Below are 16440 nucleotides of genomic sequence, written 5' to 3'. Positions count from 1 at the left end.
CTTTATTTCCATGAGGCATCAAAACATCCATCCAAATAATGAGTGAAAGTATGACCTATAAACACAATTAAAATGCTATTCAGAGCTGGTCAGAAGTAGTAGTCATTACAACGAAAGAAACACATCTCAGTAATTTTAGAAAAATCAATGAAAATTCTGATTCCTTACAATTAACCTTTATTTTGCCTTTACTAATTTTGCGGATCAGCTTTAAGTATTTTTCTATGCTGTTCAAAAGATGGCTTCCATTCCAACTTTTATGAATATGATAACTGCTACCTCTATGTGATTATTCAGATTACATACATGGGATGTTCTGTTTCTTTCCATGCAAATTTCTCCCTGTTACTCTGCGTGTTCCATACACTATTTTTCAATTTTCTGATATATGTTAAGTATAGTACATGCATATTTCATATCAGAACTTATGTAGTATTTTGTCAAATGTAAAAAACACTGTGTTGATGGGAGGTCTGAATGTATTTAAAGTTTTCTGAGAAAGCCTCCTAACAGAAGACATGCAAGCAATTGATATTTTCCTCCTTACGCTTGTAGTATGGAATTAATTTCTGAGTGAGGGTATCTGAGATGGGAATCATGAGATGGAAAGATCACTTGTGAACTACAATTTTTTAATTAAACAATTTATGTGGCTAACAGTTGGCTCCATACATGAAGAACGCGCAACAAAGAAGACTGCAGATTTTTTTTCCAATAGTACTGTGTTTTTGACAGTGTATTAGATCTGGGGAAGCTTAGATACAAATTCAGTCTTGTTAATGCACATTCTACTCCTTGAAATAATCTTTTCAGGAAGAAGGTGTAGTTCCCTTATTTCAACTCCAATCTTTTAATATGAAGTCTTCATGGTGTAGAATCTACGTGGGAAAAATTAAAACAAGTAAAAACTATACCCTCAGGCTGACTTTGCATGTTAATTATTAGTAGTTAAATGTATGTGCCCTATAGGGTTTCACCAAATACGTCATTGATTTAAGGATAACATAACATTAAACTTTGGGAATCAGTGCTGCAAAGGAACTAGAGGAAAGGGTTGACTGAAGACATTCATTTCTAACATACAAACATCTCACCGTTAATAAGCATTTCTCTGGTTCTTAGTGATGCAGACAAAACTATATTATTAAAGCACACTCTTTCTATCTCCCTGGCACACTGAAGGATTCATCTGTTTGAAGCTCAAAATTGCAGACCATACGTGCTTTTACTGATCTCATACACCATCAGAAAATAAAGTGTGCACTGATGTAAGATAGGAGTGAGACTATTAACATCAACTGTAAAAATATATTAACAGAATCTTCCGTCGGTTCTTGGTAGAACAACATTATAATAAATGAAAAGCACCAGTTTGCTTCTGTTCTACAATATTACTTTTATTGTTAACTGGTTTTTGGCTTACAAGGCCATCTTCAAGATGATGGCCTTGTAAGCCGAAAACTGGTTAACAACAAAAGTAATATTGTAGAACAAAAGCAAACTGGTGCTTTTCATTTACTGTAAAAATATATTTAGAATGGAAATTTATAAAAAATATACTTAACAGGAATTTCAGTTGCATTCTTCTTGCACACAACACAAAAGTACTACAACTTACTCTTGCTTTTAATATGCCTCTTTCTTATTTCCAACAAACTAAAGTAACACAAAGTTTTAACTTCAAATAAAAAAATCTGTTACTCTACCTGGCTCTTGCTGCAGATGGGAAACGAACAACTGGCCCTCGTGTCATACCATCAGCAACAACACGGGATGTGACACCACAGGAAAGTAATGCACGACAGCCACGATTAGTGCTTGCCACCAAGCATCCCTCTGTTGTAGCCATGGGAATATGCACTTGTTGACCATCCAATAACAGAGGACCAGCAATACCTACTGGTACTGGCAGATAGCCAACAACATTTTCACAGCATGCACCAAGCACCTGTAGACAATTGCACTTTTATGAGCCCCAACTTCATTAATATAATTCCTGTATTAATGTGTGTGACTCAAGCACCTTGACCAGTTATTGACAGTCATGTGGAACAGTGACAAATACACAGCTGGACTCACATTTTAAACAATAGATACATTATTATGTGATGAGCAAACCCAGTGACTGTATCCAGAATATAGCAATGATTAACAATTTTTGAAATCATAACTGGAACAACAATGATCTTGCATCATATATTAACATAAAACAATCAGTCTAGATTGCAAATGGTGCCTATTTCTCTGGGAACTAGTTTTAGTCACCGACAGACCACCTTCAGACCAGTAGGTATCTGTGAAGCTGATAAGTAGGACACAAATAATTTAGCTATTCACCTTACATATTTAAATAAGCCTTATGATCATAAAATAAAAATACATCATCTATAAACCCACTGGTGATGCATGAAATCAATGCATGATGCCATTGTACAGTCGTGGACAAAACGAGCGAGACCCCTTGCCTTTTCGTTATGCTGATTCGCACGGCTTTAAAGTCTGCTACTAGGCAAGGCGACGAAGTGCTACCAACATACTATGCACAGGCATGAAATTGACAAACTATCTGAACTTTTTTAGACTGTTTTCAATAATTTGTAAGACTATATTAATGCTGATTAGTGTGTTAAACACAACACGTAAATATAAGACAGAAATGAAAGAAGAAACGCTAACTGGTATGAACTGTACCAATAAAAATGAATTTCAACTCATCGAGATAATATAACTGTTTTAGTAAGACAAAGAATGCCAGATCGTTATGAATTGGCAAAATATTATCCACATTCGGCCGCGAAACGGTCTGTGTCAACGTTCAGACCAGTCATACTGGATTACCATTGCTAACCTACCATGAAAGTGTGAAAATTTAGCAATGCGTGAAGATTCATAACGAAATTCAGTTAAAAATCACTCAGTGCCACACTTAAGTCAATTCCATTATTGACAGAAGCGGAAAAGGTAGGCGGTAACATGTATTAAATTCTACAGGAGTGTCATATTGACATCCACAGGGCGCCAGTACAGAATAAAGGTAGCGATAAAACGTATTGGGGGCGAGAGAATTTCTTAAAATTGCTTTACTGATATTCTACCTGCCTCCATCGAGATCAGAACAGAAAACAAACCAGACCTTCCTTTCACTACACTAGCAGACAACCCAGGCAAACAGTCCTCTATTATTAACCCAGACATGAATAAGCCGGCAATTTCGCAATGAAAATGGCAAAATGATCTGCAGTTTCTGTTGCATAGAGCTTTCTGGACTCAAAAACATGAATTTTCTACCTTTATGTCACCGCTTATGTGACAGTCATTCGGGATGTTTATCGTCGTGATGACTGGGTGTTGTGTGATGTCCTTAGGTTAGTTAGGTTTAAGTAGTTCTAAGTGCTAGGGGACTGATGACCATAGATGTTAAGCCCCATAGTGCTCAGAGCCATTTGAACCAATTTGATGTTTATCAAAATAACAAAATACTGTTATTAGCAAGTAAATTTAGTAGGATAAGTCTGCACCATCACAGGAAATAAACGGCTACATAGCTGCCAAACGTATTTTACACTGTTTAGAATTCTCCACTAGGCTCGCAACAGCCAGAAAATGTTCATTAGCCAAAGTGTTTCTTAAGCTAGCTAGCAATCAGAATGTTCGCACTTCTAAAACATGGTGGCATTACTACTGGGATGTGAATTACCACGTGCATAGGCAAATGGATTCTATTTGCATTCCTGTAAACGTGATTTGGATCGAAAGCATAGCTACGATTAATATGCTGATGTATCGACTGCAACTAGAACATTTCGAATAAAGAGTAGGGGGTGTTATTTACGCGGCCCTCATCTTCAGTAACTGTCGCAGCTGTTTTCGTTGTTAGGATTTCGTCACCTAAACCTGTACAAATGGATCCCTACTAGTCTCACTTTCTTGATTGTCTATCGGTCCATCCAACCCTTAAAACCCGTTTACCTCGAGAATGGGTAGACATAATAAGCGTAATCGCACTTCTTGCGGTAACCAGTCCCTTGGTGGTGTAAAAAAAGTGAGCTTCTATGTCAACGCAATCTAAAGATACGGCCGTTTATGTAAAGAAAATTTACGCGAAAGGTCAAAAAATGGCTCCAATAACTATGCGACCAAACTGCTTATGTCATGAGCCCCTAGACCTAGAAGTACTTAAACCAACCTAACCTGACACAAATGCATGCCCGGGGAAGTTTCGAACTGACGGCGCAAGCAGCCGCGCGATCCGCAATATGATGCCCTTGAAAGCACGGCTAACCCGCGCCAGCAAGCTCTTAATATCATCTGATGTTGCCAAGAAGTTATTTATTTCTGGTGAATGATTTTCTGCACAGTTCATTTACGATAGAATAACTAAAATATATTTGATGTTATGGAAGACGAAGTATGCCTAATTCATTTCCCTCACTTTATTTATGATGTTAGATTCGCAATCTGAGCATACATATTATCCATAACCACACTTTAGCGCCACACAGATATGTGAATGCAACACATTGGCGTACACTTGAGATATTTCGTTTCCCATGAAGTGGTGGCAGACGATGCTGTGGTGTCTTCAAAGTGCGAGCTTCGTCAATGCAAGATATCTCAGCACAGCTGAGCGAACATTTTCTTCCTGCTGCTAGTCTAATGGACAATGGCAATACTGTAGAATACTTTTGACAACTATGTGACCATCGATTTATGTTCGTGAGTGGTTCATAATTATGTTAGTAAATTCACTCGATTTTTTTATGTCCTTTAAATTACATTTGTTACATGATTCGCATCGAAGACGTAGGAAATGTATGTTATTTGGTCCAGGAAGCACGTTCCAACAGAAACTGATGCTTACATTGACATTTTTGTTGCGAATTAGTCGTCTTATCCATCACATGGATAACGAGGATGCTCCGTTTTGCTACAGTTGTTTCGTAGCTTACAAGGGAACCTCCCCATCACACCCACCTCAGATTCAGTTATAAGTTGGCACAGTGGATAAGCCTTGAAAAACTGAACACAGATCAATCGAGAAAACAGGAAGAAGTTGTGTGGAACTACGAAAAAAATAAGCAAAATATACAAACTGAGTAGTCAATGCGGAAGATAGGCAACATCAAGGGCAGTGTAAACTCACGAGTGCCGTGGCCGCATGGATAGCGTAAGCAACTGCGGAACAAGAGGTCATTGGTTCAAGTCTACCCTCGAGTGAAAAGTTTAACTTTTTATTTCCAAACAATTATTATCTGTCCGTCCGTCTGTCCGATGTGAGGTAACTGCGCCATAGTATGGGAACGCTACACCTAAACAAACATCGAAACACACAATGTCAGTCGACTACAGCGCACGGAAGAGAGAGTATTCCTGCTAACGAGGCTCCCTGACTGGCACTTGACTGTTCGCTACTTTGGACGAGAGTGCTTTAAATACGTGAGATGTATTCCGTGGGCAATATGAATCCAGCAAATATAGCTCGCAACTTCAATAACAAGGTCAATGAATATTTTCCGAACTGTAAGGAATCGGAAAGTTCCTTAAGGGATCGAACGATTGTCGAACATTTGTATGATTATTTCCTACATTTGTTGATAAACAGTACGTGTGGTGATTATAGTCTGAAAATAAAAAATTAAACTATTCATTCTCGTTCCGCAGCTGCTCACGTTAACCACGTGACCATGGCACTACTGAGCCCACGTTCTCCTTGATGTTGCCTATCTTCCACATGGACTACTCAGTTTGTATATTTTGCTTATTTTTTTCATAGTTCCACAAAACTTCTTTCTGTTTTCTCGATTGATCTGTGTTCAGTTTTTCAAGGCGTATCCACTGTGCCAACATATAACTAAATCTGAGTGGGGTACGATGGGGAGGTTCCCTTCTTAGTGGTATTGTGTGTTGGTGGCGTTGCCAGTTTACATACTGTGCATGTACCACACAATAAATGTGTTGGATGATTCCTGTGATCAGTTTACTTGAAAAACGTTTGTTGTCATCGTAATTTATGTAACTGGCTCTTCGACTTCCAATTTGACAATTTGTGGAAAAATTGTGACTCTTCAGGCTTTGTTTACCTCGCTAGTCCTAGTTTCAAACATGTCTGACAGAAAACGTAGGCATGAAGGAGTCAGTAAAAGCAATTATTTACTATAATAGCAAACTTTTGAATCCACTGGACACTTGAATTCTCTATATTGATTGTGAGAGTTTTGTTATTTCTCTTGTTATTTACTGTCTCAATGTCATCCGTGAGAATAAAATTAAAGGCAGTTGGATTAGGTTCCTGATCTATAAACTATGATTTAATATTCTGCGCTGCTAAATAAATTTTGAATGTTATATTCTTTACATAAAACAGAGTATCGATTTCAGTCCTAGTACTGACGATAAACTTCCGAAATACAATTACAGAATAGTGGCATATCGATTATGGCTTCTCACCATCAACAATAGTTGTTACGCATAGTTTCGTATTTGCTATTTGACCGTCGTTACCCTTGAGAGACCAATCTGATCTTTCCACAATGCCATTTTTGACTTGCTTCTTAATATGTCCTATAACTACAGATTTGTTGAAAATATTAACTGTTAAATACGCTATTCCACAAATTAAAAACTTCATATCTTGAAACTTATTACCATTCACTTTCACTGAAGAAAAGATACATAATAATAAAATGAAATCAAAGATTAGAATGTCAAATCATAGTGTGACTGGTTAAAATGAAATGAACTAAAAATTATCTTCCTGTCTAAAACACATTACTGTTCCAGAGAACTTCGGCACCTCTCAAAAATTTTTTACACCTCTGATGTTTAGCCACATGTGAACAAATAGTGGGTCTCATGATGCAGCACTGTTTAGCCGTCACAAAATAAAGCCTCAATAATCAGTAAATAAAACTATTCTTCTATTGTTGCTCCGAATCGTATATACCAACCGCCCTCTGCTGCGACAACGACTCACCCTCCTTCTAGCCCAACCTTTGTTCTCCAATTATGCCTTCATCGGCGAGCTTCTCCTCAATATTCTTCATTTGTGCTGAATTGTTTTGTATCCTTCTTGCATATATACGTGTGTCATATATTTTTAGAGACTGCATGAATATATAAGGTGAGTATTTCTTCTCTTAGCAAATTAAATATTACATATCTTGCTGTGACTTAATTTGTTTGTCCACATTCCACTTACTGCATTTCCTTAAAATTATATAACATATACGTCCGTAAAAAAAAAAAAAGGAGAAGAAGAAGAAGAAGAAGAAGAAGTAATTCATTCCAAGCGTCATGAATCACATCAGAAAGCTGTCGGCGAGTAGACGGTGCCTGCCCCTTTTCTCATATAACTCTGACGACCATTCCATTACAGTTATATTACCATGGTCATCGAACCACCTCTTAACCATACGTGCCACATGAATAGGCGAGCGATCTTGTTGGAACATGATCTGATCATCGCCAAATCTTGCTGTCACAGAAGGTAACATCACATTCTCCAGAATTGATATGTTATTGCGCGTGTCGAATCTTCCTTCCACTTCCAACAGGAGCCCACACCTTTCGGCCGATATCCATGCCCATACAGTTACTGAGTCCCTGCCACTCCTTCGGCAACTGTAAATATATTTTCGATTACACCTAGCACCTTTAGGTTGGTAAACAAGTACTTTTCCGGTTGATGCCGTAGAGAAAACGTCTTCATCCGTGAAAATCACTCGCCTCCAAAACTGGAGAGGTTTGTCGACATATTCAGCAGCAAAAGCAAGGCGAGCTTCTCTGTGGGAAACTGTCAATGTCTCTTTCACAGCAGCGCTTCTTGCTCTCCGTCCACCTTCCCTTAGACGACGAGTGACGGTCTTACTGCTAACATTGAGACACTAAGTCTGCTGAATTTGTCATGCATTGACAAATTGGTGGTTCTCACTGAAACGGCGTATCTGCTGATCCTGATCTGCTGTTGTTTTGCGGCGACGGCCATGAGGCCTCTCATTCAGGTTACCCCTCTCATCCTTTCATCTAATCCACCTGGCTACCGTCGACTTGTGAAGACCTACAGTTCTTGCTATATAGCCATTTGAAGATCCCTCTGCATGGAGTGCTATTATAGCGCCCTTGTCTGCCAGCCAGATGGGCCATTTAGCGTTGACTGAATGATTCGCTGCGGTTAATATCTGCTGCGGAAACAGCGCTAGCAGGAAACAGACTGCCTCCTCCACGACGGTAGCCACAATGCAATGGCCAAGTATGTGTAACACGGAAATCGATGGCATAAACGAGAGATCGCAAGCCCGTACCCATGTCATTACATAGTGGAGCAACTTAGAATCTGTAATTTTTCTCAGAAGGGACTGGTCCACTCTTGTCATGTCTTATCCTGATAAATATTACATGAAATGAAATGTTTACATTTTGCATATGCGGCAGGCCTAACGCAAGAAACATTTCTGAAATATCTGGAAATATCTGAGGCAACCTGAAGAACACTTCATGAATTTTGGCTGTAGAAGGTTGCCTTATAAGAAGGAAAACGTGTTTATCCTCACTCGCCACATTTCCAAGTGGCGCAGTTTACCCTGAGGCATACATAGTGCTCGCTGGGCGTAAGAAGCGACTTGACTAACGAGGGGAACTCGCCAGGTGTCATAGGCTGACAATCCAGAAACTTTGCTCAGTGAAGGAGAGGACAAAATAAGCGAACCTGTGGTTCAGCTTATATGCAAACACTCGACCGTTTCCGAGAAAGTGACGATCAAAGTTACCAACACGCTGTTGCTATAGTTTAGATACCTTCTTCAGCTGAGAACACAATTGAAGCTGTGGCTCAGTGGCTACCGTTGTTCCTTCTTAACTTTGATTCCCGTGTTCGAGACCATATTGGGTGTTTTAATTTTTTTTTTTTTCCCTGCCTGTCTATCAGAATTATCCACGAATGTTTTTTTTCTAATTTATGTTGAAATAATGTTGTCGTTATTCGCCAATTAACTTTATGTGTAATTAATGAATTTAAAAAAAAATAATAAACGAATGAGACAAGCTGATCTAAAATCATCTGGTCTGCCTCATGTATCATTATATCCAAATGGTTTATAGATGTTAATCTACATCCAGATCCGATGATGGCACCTTTAGTGTGTTGAAACCGGTTATCCAGTAAACAGTATTTAAGTGATCTTGGCTTCTGAATTATTTGTACAAGAGAGTGATCGCCCCACTACGCACTGTGTGTTCCCTTTTTAACTTCTTTCTTTACACAGTAAATTAACTGATGAAGAATGACAACATTGTTTCAACATAAATTGGAATAAACATTCGTAGATAATTCAGAGAGTGAGGGGGGAAATAAAGGAAAAACCCGGTTTCAAACTCGTAGCGCAAAGTTCTGAAGTCGCGATGGTAGCCGCAGAGCCACCGCTTCAGTTGAATCCTTACCCGTTAAGAGGTATCTACACTATAGCAACAGCGCATTGAAAACTTAGACCGTCATTTTCTCAGAAGCGGTAGAGTGTAAGCAGATAAGCCGAGACAGGTGTTCGCTTATTTTGTCCCCTCTCTCACTGAGCGAAGTTTCAGCAAGATTGGGGTATGACACTTGGCGTGTTCCCTCGTAAGTGGCGTACGTTGCGATTCAGTAGACAGAATGCGTCCACATTTCTCGACTGCTCGTTCACATGTTTGGGAACTTTCTTTCTTGTAGTGGCACTTTGCATTATGAGGGCTGGTTTTCCTGATAACGATCTACTAATGCACTTTGCTCCTAATTTACGTTACTGTGTAGTAGACCTACTGCAACTACTTGAACTGGAAATGTTTGTTATTTGGATACTCCGCTTCTTAGTTGCTATACTTCGCTATAATATTTTCCTTTGTTTCAAACGGCAAGTTTAGATGACCACTGCAACTTGGTAACATCAGTAACAATTTAATACTTTGAAACAGTTATGTGTGGTGTACGAGGAGTGTACTATGTTGAATGAGGAATACATTAAACACAAAAGCTGCGTCCTCTAACAATAATTAACTTTTGGTTACATGACAAAACACAAGTCGAAGCACTGTCAGTTCATCTCAGTACCCAGTAAAACTTAAACTGGAATGATCGAAAACATACAATTGTGGGGAAGGCAAACGAAAGACTGCATTTTATTGGCCGCACACTAAGAATACGCAACAGGCCAACTGAAAACACTGCCGACACTACGTTTGTCCGTCCACTGCTATAATATTCTTGACAGACGTGATTGACTGTGCACGCAAAAACGTCCAAGGAACGGTAACACGATTTCTAATGTCACGACATAGGGGGGAGAGAGTCCCAGATTTGATAATTGAGTTGGAGTAACATTCATAAAAACAAAAGTGTTTTTCGTTGCCGCGAGATCTTTTCACGAAATTTCAATCACCAACATCTGTTCTGAATGCCAAAACATTATTTCCTCAGGAACTTACACAGGAAGAAACCATAGTAATAATTTAATTCAAGGCTCGTAAGAAAAGATTCAAGTGGTCCATTTTCCTGCACACTGTTAATGAGTGGGACGGTAGAGAAATAGTCCGAACAGAAATAGTCTGAACAGAAATAGTCCGAACCTTCTGCCAGGCACATAAGTCTGGATTGCAAAGAAATCCTGTAGATGTAACAACAAAATTATGTTGTAATTGCGACATGTGAGTTACATTTGATTTGAAAATCAAAGTTGTTTGCTGTTTATTTACTTTCTGTTCATTATTTTCAGCCATATACAAACACCTAGGAGCGTTAAATTGATACTGAAATAAAGTGTCATCCATGGACCAATAACGATAAATTCTTACCTACTTGTTATGGTACTGGAGTATCTGCCAGCATCTTCAGAAGTGGATCTCGCATACGACGTTCCTAGGGTGTTTATAAATGGATATTGCAGACGACTTCGAACAAAGTTTGAATGTAGCTTCGTAAAAGTTCCATGATCAAACAATCTGAGTTGCTGGCGAATACAGTTTATCCTCACTAGACAGTATATATCATCATTATGCATGAGGTGAATGGGGTTTCACCGGGTGCGGTGGCCGAGCAGTTCCAGGCGCTTCAGTCACGAACCGCACTGCTGCTTCAGTCGCAGGTTGCAATTCTACCTCGGGCATAGATGTCTATGATGTCCTTAGGTTAGCTAGGTTTAAGTAGTTCTAGGTCTAGGGGACTGATGACATAAGCAGTTTGGTCGCGTAGTTCTTGAAGCCATTTTTGACCTTTCGCGTACATTTTCTTTACATAAACGGCCGTATCTTTAGATTGCGTTGACATAGAAGCTCACTTTTTCACACCACCAAGGGACCGGTTACCGCAAGAAGTGCGATACATTTACGCTTATTATGTCTACCCATTCTCGAGGTAAACGGGTTTTAAGGGTTGGATGGACCGATAGACAATCAAGAAAGTGAGACTAGTAGGGATCCATTTGTACAGGTTTAGGTGACGAAATCCTAACAACGAAAACAGCTGCGACAGTTACTGAAGATGAGGGCCGCATAAATAACACCCCCTACTCTTTATTCGAAATGTTCTAGTTGCAGTCGATACATCAGCATATTAATCGTAGCTATGCTTTCGATCCAAATCACGTTTACAGGAATGCAAATAGAATCCATTTGCCTACACACGTGGGAATTCACATCCCAGTAGTAATGCCAGCGCGTTTTAGAAGAGCGAACATTCTGATTGCTAGCTAGCTTAAGAAACACTTCGGCTAATGAACATTTTCTGGTTGTGGCAAGTCTAGTGGAGGATTCGAAACAATGTAGAATACGTTTGGCAGCTATGTAGCCGTTTATTTCCTGGGGTGGTGCAGAATTATCCTACTAAATTTACTCGCTAATAACAGTATTTCGTTATTTCGATAAACACCCCGAATGATTGTCATAAGCGGTGACATAAAGGTAGAAAATTCATGTTTTTGAGTCCAGAAAGCTCTATGCAACAGAAACTGCAGATCATTTTGCCATTTTCATTGTGAAATTGCCGGCTTATTCATGTCTGGGTTAATAATAGAGGACTGTTTGCCTGGGTTGTCTGCTAGTGTAGTGAAAGGAAGGTCTGGTTTGTTTTCTGTTCTGATCTCGATGGAGGCAGGTAGAATATCAGTAAAGCAATTTTAAGAAATTCTCTCGCCCCCAATACGTTTTATCGCTACCTTTATTCTGTACTGGCGCCCTGTGGATGTCAATATGACACTCTTGTAGAATTTAATACATGTTACCGCCTACCTTTTCCGCTTCTGTCAATAATGGAATTGACTTAAGTGTGGCACTGTGTGATTTTTAACTGAATTTCGTTATGAATCTTCACGCATTGCTAAATTTTCACACTTTCATGGTAGGTTAGCAACGGTAATCCAGTATGACTGGTCTGAATGTTGACACAAACCGTTCTGCGGCCGAACGCGGATAATATTTTGCTAATTTGTAACGATCTGGCATTCTTTGTCTTACCAAAACAGTTATGTTTGCTCGATAAACTGAAGGGGGGAAGGGGGGGGGGGGGGGATGGTTCAAATGGCTCTGAGCACTATATGGGACTTACCCCTAGAACGTAGAACTACTTAAACCTAACTAACCTATGGACATCACACACATCCGTGCCCGAGGCAGGATTCGAACCTGCGACCGTAGCAGCAGCGCGGTTCCGGACTGCAGCGCCTAGAATCACGTGGCCACCACGGTCGGCTGATAAATTGAAATTCACTTTTATTGTTACAGTTCATACCAATTAGCGTTTCTTCTTTCATTTCTGTCTTATATTTACGTGTTGTATTTAACACACTAATCAGCATTAATATAGTCTTACAAATTATTGAAAACAGTCTAAAAAAGTTCAGATAGTTTGTCAATTTCACGCCTGTGCATAGAATGTTGGTAGCACTTCGTCGCCTTGCCTGTTATGCTGTGTAGCAGACTTTAAAGCCGTGCAGATCAGCATAACGAAAAGGCAAGGGGTCTCGCTCGTTTTGTCCACGACTGTACATGCTAAGAGGCACCTGTCAATTCTGCTGGCTAGCATATGGATGCTAAGGGTTATAAAGGGAGAGCTCCATCCATCAATCTGCAAGTGATAAGTTGATAATCAACAACATTAAGACACACAAAACAGAGTGAGCATAATTATTCAAACTTCATATAGTCTGTGTGTAAGATTACAACATTAGTTATGACAGACAAAAACATTAAAAATATATTGAAAACACTTCAAAAAGATATTAAATATTAAATAAATCATAAGTAATGGTTAAACATGATGAACTGCCCTCTGGGCACAAGAGATAAAACTATTTGACTATGTATATCTGGCCAAAAATTATGGCAAAGGCAATGCAGACATTGGCACAAAGGTGTCAAGAGCAGAACATCATCAGTTATCTAGGTAATGGACACTTGCTAGTGTCACTGCTTCTGCAATAGTAAATGAACTGTGTTTTGCTGTATGCCTGTTGTTTTGTTGTACAACATTTGTATATGCATAAGTACACTGAAATACTTAGAAATAAATATTAGTAATAGAGAACTTTTGAAAGACAGTGATTAAATTTTAAAAAACATATTTTGGAAAGAACAGAATTAGCATCAGTCAAGGAAGAAGTTCCTTGAGATAATAGACAATAATTTACGTATATTAGTCACTGACAATATTTTACAAGTATTATGTTTTAAAAACTTCTGAATTACTAATCTAACAATGGAAAATACAGGATGGAATGTAACAATATTATGAGAAGAAAAGTTGCTGCTCACTATATATTGGAGATGCTGAGTCGCAGATAGGCACGACAAAAAGATTTTCACACTTAAAGCTTTTGGCCAATGGCCTTTGTCAACAACACACACACACACACACACACACACACACACACACGACTGCAGTCTCAGACAACTGAAACCACACTGGGAACAGCAGCACCAGTGCATGATGGGAGTGGTGACTGTGTGGGGGGAAAGGAGGAGGCTGGGGTGGGGAGGAGACGGGATAGTATGCTGGGGATGGTGGTCAGTGAAGTGCTGCACATTGGGCGGCGGGCACAGGAGAGGTGGGGAGAGGAGGGAGGGGGAGTAACGGAAAAACAGAGACACAGAGAGAAATAGAGATAAAAAAATTTTTTTTTTAATTTAAAAAAACACCCACCAACTCCAGCTTTTCTGAATTGTGCAAGTGAGAACTTTCCCTGCAACAGATCGTATGTTCCCGTAACCCCCCTGGCCTCAACCTTTGTTAGTCGCTGTCACCCATCCAGCCTCTTCCCTGCTCCCATTCCAGCACTACAAAGACTTCATTCCACCACCACACACCGTCTTTTTTTTATTTATTTCTCTCTATGTCTCTCTTTTTCACTACTCCCCCCCCCCCCCCCTCCTAACCTCTCCCATGCCCGCCACCCAACCTGCAGCACTTCACTGTCCACCATCCCCACCATACTATCCCTCCCTCTCCCTGCCCCAGCCTCCTCCTTTCCCCCACCCAGTTGCCACTCCCATCATGCACTGGCGCTGCTGCTTGCAGTGTGGTTTCAGTTGCCTGAGACTGCAATCACATTCAAGTGTGTGTGTGTGTGTGTGTGTGTGTGTGTGTGTGTGTGTGTGTGTGTGTTATTGACAAGGCCACCGGTGGAAAGCTTTTTAAGTGTGAAAATCTTTTTGTTGTGCCTATCTGCAACTCAGCATCTCCGTTATATGGTGAGTAGCAACTTTCCTTCTCATAATATTGAATTATAAATCTTTATTTGTAAATATTTCAATGTTCTTGTGTGCATATAAGTGTTTTACAACAAAACAATGGGCATGCAGCTGAACACTCTTCATTTACTTGTTGCCAGCTGACGCATATTTTGCTAGAGCAGCAGCCCTAGGCGGGCATCCATTCCCTTGGTAACCGATGACATCCTGCTCTACAAATCTCTACGTTGATGTCAGCATTGCCTGCACCATAATCTCTAGCAAGATATGAATGACCTAATCATTTCATCTACTGCACACAGAGGGTAGTTCATCATGTTTTGGCCCTTTACTTATGGCTTCTTTAATATTGAATCTCTTTTTCAAGTAATTTAAATATATTTTAAATGTATTGGGTATTGTAACTAACGTTGCAATGTTACACATACACTATATGAAGTTTTAATAATTGTACATGTGCTATTTTGTGTGTCTTAATGTTATTGGTTGTTCACAATTCATCATGCGGGCATCGATGGGTAGAGCTCTCTCTTTATAACCTGTAACATCCCTACAGTAGCCAGCAGTTGAAAACAGATGCCTCTTAGCAAAGTACTACAACCTCACACGTTGGCTTCATGTGTCAAAAATGGGTGATATACACACATTTTTATTTTGTAACCTTGTTGCTTATTTATTGTTATATGGCATGAGTAGTTGTATTATTCTTGTCCGACTTCATTAATTTTAGAAGTATCTACAGGTCTGAAGATGGTCTGCCTATGACTGAAACCAATCACCAGAAAAATAAGCATCATTCGCAATCTAGACTGATTATTTTTTATTAAAATCACAATTATTATTTACTAAATCACACAGTCTCTCAGCCAATAATTCCATATGGACATTTTCATAGAAAATAAAGAATGCAATTTTGTCTTAACTAAATTGTACTCCATTGAGTACTGGTGGTGCACAGTGACCACTGAACATTCAAATGTAGAGAAGGACAGCACTCAGTCGCAGAATCTGTAATTTATTGTGGATGTAGATTTTTGACTATAACACGGTCATCATTGTGCATTACCAGAAGAGTTATATAGGCATAACCATGTCAAAGCTTAAAGATGTGACAACTGCCACTAGCATTTACATGGCAGTGCTTTGTTTCTGCCATGTAAATCCTAGCATCAATAGTCACAAGTTTACGCTCTGACATGGTTATGCCTATATGACTCTTCTGGTAATGCATCGATGAGGAATATGTTATAGTCAAAATCTAGATCTGCAATAAATAATGGATTCTGCAACTGACAGCTGTCCTCTTTTACATTTGAGTAACTTTGTTTGTTTATACATAGGTGTGTCTGTTTCATATCGCAGCAGCTCATCAAAGTACATATATCAGCCCACAGAAGAAAGAAAATATACATACAATTATCCATTTCCACATAAAGACAAATAAAACAAATGAAAAATGAAATCAATTGTCCACGAAAGCATGGAAACTAAATGAGTTTTATCAGAAAACAGGAAAGGCAACAGAGACAGATTTTGCCATGATATTAATAGTTGATCTGTATGGCTTCATTTTTGCCAAGATACATGTTGGCCTTTCACTGCTCTCCAACTGGCTTCCCGTAGTCATATTTTATTGCCTATACAAGTAGTTCAAATACATTCCAAATGCAGCTGACATAACTGTATTACCTACAATTAGACAATGAAAGCGGATGAAACTCACTATGGTATAAA

At 39.3% G+C, this 16440-nt stretch overlaps 1 protein-coding gene across 3 annotated transcripts in view; it reads right to left on the bottom strand.

The window, feature by feature from the left end:
- LOC126190969 (3-hydroxy-3-methylglutaryl-coenzyme A reductase) overlaps window positions 1-16440 on the bottom strand; it is a 431919-nt gene that overhangs the window by 13736 nt on the left and 401743 nt on the right. For all 3 annotated transcript variants that reach the window (XM_049931634.1, XM_049931636.1, XM_049931635.1), the window contains one exon: window positions 1707-1948. In XM_049931634.1, coding sequence (XP_049787591.1) covers window positions 1707-1948 — 242 coding nt within the window. The remainder of the gene's footprint in view (window positions 1-1706; window positions 1949-16440) is intronic.

Source organism: Schistocerca cancellata, chromosome 6 (genome assembly GCF_023864275.1).
Source record: "Schistocerca cancellata isolate TAMUIC-IGC-003103 chromosome 6, iqSchCanc2.1, whole genome shotgun sequence".
Taxonomy (NCBI): domain Eukaryota; kingdom Metazoa; phylum Arthropoda; class Insecta; order Orthoptera; family Acrididae; genus Schistocerca; species Schistocerca cancellata.
This window is presented reverse-complemented; position numbering and strand designations above follow the sequence as displayed.